This window comes from Thunnus albacares, chromosome 11, assembly GCF_914725855.1.
Source record: "Thunnus albacares chromosome 11, fThuAlb1.1, whole genome shotgun sequence".
In the NCBI taxonomy this organism is placed as follows: domain Eukaryota; kingdom Metazoa; phylum Chordata; class Actinopteri; order Scombriformes; family Scombridae; genus Thunnus; species Thunnus albacares.
Window position 1 is genome coordinate 34,010,795 of NC_058116.1, and position 2,500 is coordinate 34,013,294.

General features: G+C 39.2%; 1 protein-coding gene across 2 annotated transcripts in view; it reads left to right on the top strand.

Moving 5' to 3' along the window:
* LOC122992452 (bone morphogenetic protein receptor type-2-like) overlaps positions 1-2,500 on the top strand; it is a 43,111-nt gene that overhangs the window by 15,208 nt on the left and 25,403 nt on the right. For both annotated transcript variants that reach the window (XM_044366245.1, XM_044366246.1), the window contains exon 7: positions 1-58. This exon is cut by the window's left edge and continues 176 nt beyond it. In XM_044366245.1, coding sequence (XP_044222180.1) covers positions 1-58 — 58 coding nt within the window. The remainder of the gene's footprint in view (positions 59-2,500) is intronic.

The following is a 2,500-nucleotide window of genomic DNA, read 5'->3' on the forward strand; positions in this document are numbered from 1 at the left end:
GCGGACAACGGCCGACGGACGGCCAGAGTTCCTGATCCTCATGGAGTACTACCCAAACGTAAGAGAGAAAATTCATCTAAACAGTTAGTTAATCTAAACAAAGAGTTGTTGTGACTGTATACAGCAAGGCGCGAGTCTGGAGTTCTCCTTTACCAATCATTAGTGACAGATGTATCTGGATACGTTGGTTTCTAGGAGAAGTTAACGTTTGTCATACTGACTTACAACAACCTTTGCTGCAATGTACATCATGTCAGTGAGCAACACCAGACCTGTTTGAATCACTAAAAATATCAAGTGGTGGAAAGCAACTAAGTACTTTTACTCAACTACTGTATTTAAGTACAGTTTAGAGGTACTTGTACTTTACTGGAGTATTTCCATGTGATGCTACTTTCTACATTTCAGAGGGAAATATTGTACTTTCTACTCCACTACATTTATTTGACAGCTTTAGTTACTTTTCAGATGAAGATTTGACACAATGGATAATATAACAAGCTTTTAAAATACAACACATTGTTAAAGATGAAACCAGTGGTTTCCAACCTTTTTGTCTTTTGACGTCTTACAAAAAGCAGTGTGTAGTCGGGGTCACATTTCACATGTCTATGAGTTGTTAACAGCTCCACCAAATAGTGATTTTTCCCTCTAAACTTCTCACATGCTTTCATTTCAATAAATGTTCAAATGATCCAATATTTCAGCAAAAATCAAAGATTAGAGAAAAAGTCCAAAAACTGAAAACAGATTTGTGTATCAGAACTTTGTTTTTTCTTCTTTCCTCTCCCATTAATCATCTCACCACCCCTCAGATTTATCTGCTGACCCTTTGGAGGGGCCCGACCCCTAGGTTGGGAACCACTGGACTAAACTAGCTAACTGTATATAAAGTAGTGTAAACTAGCTCCACCTCCAGCAGCTACAACAGTAACATTTCAATTCAGTTCAATTCAATTTTATTTATAAAGCACCAAATCACAGAAAAAGTTATCTCGGGGTATTTTCCACATAGAGCAGGTCTAGACTGATCTCCTTAATGTACAGAGACCCAACATTCCTCCATCAGCAGCAGGAAAAACTCCCCTTTAACAGGAAGAAACTTCAAGCAGAACCGGACTCTAGGTGGCGCCGTCTGCCTCGACTGGTTGGGTTGAGAAAGAAGGAGGGAGACACAGAGAAACATAATAACAATAATAACAATAACAGTGATAATAATAATAATAGAAATATGACTTGTAACAATAACAGCAGGAGTAGGTCTCGAGTCAGGACACCCACAGGACCACCACACACCACCACAGCGTCCCTGCCATCGATAAGCAGGGGGTCCAAACTGATCATACTGAGAAAGCACAAAAGACTCCGGGGAAGAAGCAAAGTTAGTGACATGCGTTGATGTTACATGAATGCATACAGATGGAGAGGAGGAGGAGGAGAGAGGAGCTCAGTGCATCATGGGAAGTCCCCCAGTAGTCTAGGCCTATAGCAGCATCACTAAGGGCTGATCCAAGGCGAGCCTGGTCGGCCCTAACTATAAGCTTTATCAAAAAGGAAAGTTTTAAGCCTACTCTTAATGTGGGAAAGTGAGTTTGTCATTTTTTTCCTTTGCTGCCACAAAAGTGTAAAAGCAAATTAATTTATTTAATCATCATTTTAACTTAATAACGTTAATTTAACTTATCTAACATAATTTTAGATTTTTGCACAGCATGAGGAGGTAACAGAACTGTAATGTGTAAAAAATATACTGAATGAAATCCAATCTGTAAGAGAAACACAGAGAAAGTGGAATAATCACTACACGTCTGTCATAAAGACGCTTGTAACTAACATTAGAGTTTAAACATTAGTGAGATGTGAAAATGAGTGATCCAAGCTAATGTTAGTCAGCTAATGTGCTGATCTTTAATGTGCCATTAAAGATTAGCTTGTTGTATACAATCATATTGTGTGTCTCATCAGTATAAGAATAAATTCACTAAAATCAAACACTGACATTCATAACACAGGATGTTTCCAGTTTTATTCAAAAAGATATGTTGTAGTAGAATCACTTTGTTTTAGTTTAGTCACATGAACTCTGTAATGCTCTCCAGAGGATGAATCCTTTAGAGTTTAATGACTCCGTGAGCTTTAAACTTTACATGAAGCTCTACTGCTGGATGTTAGTCGGACTTTACAGTCTGTTGTTCACATCTCTCGCTCTGTCTGACTCTACATTAGTCTTGTTATTGTGCTGGAAGACGGCGCCTTCACTCCTGCTTCCTGCCTGGAGCCACACACACACACACACACACACACACACACACACACACACACACAGACACACACACACACAGAGTGTATGGCTGGTTGGCTGGTTTACTGCATTCCTCTGTGGCGGTCAGACAGTAATTAGCGGCTTAACTGTCTGCTCTGTTCACACGCACACACATACAGTATATCAACCGGATATTACCCACTATTTAATATCATATTTAAGCCCATAAACTTTTCT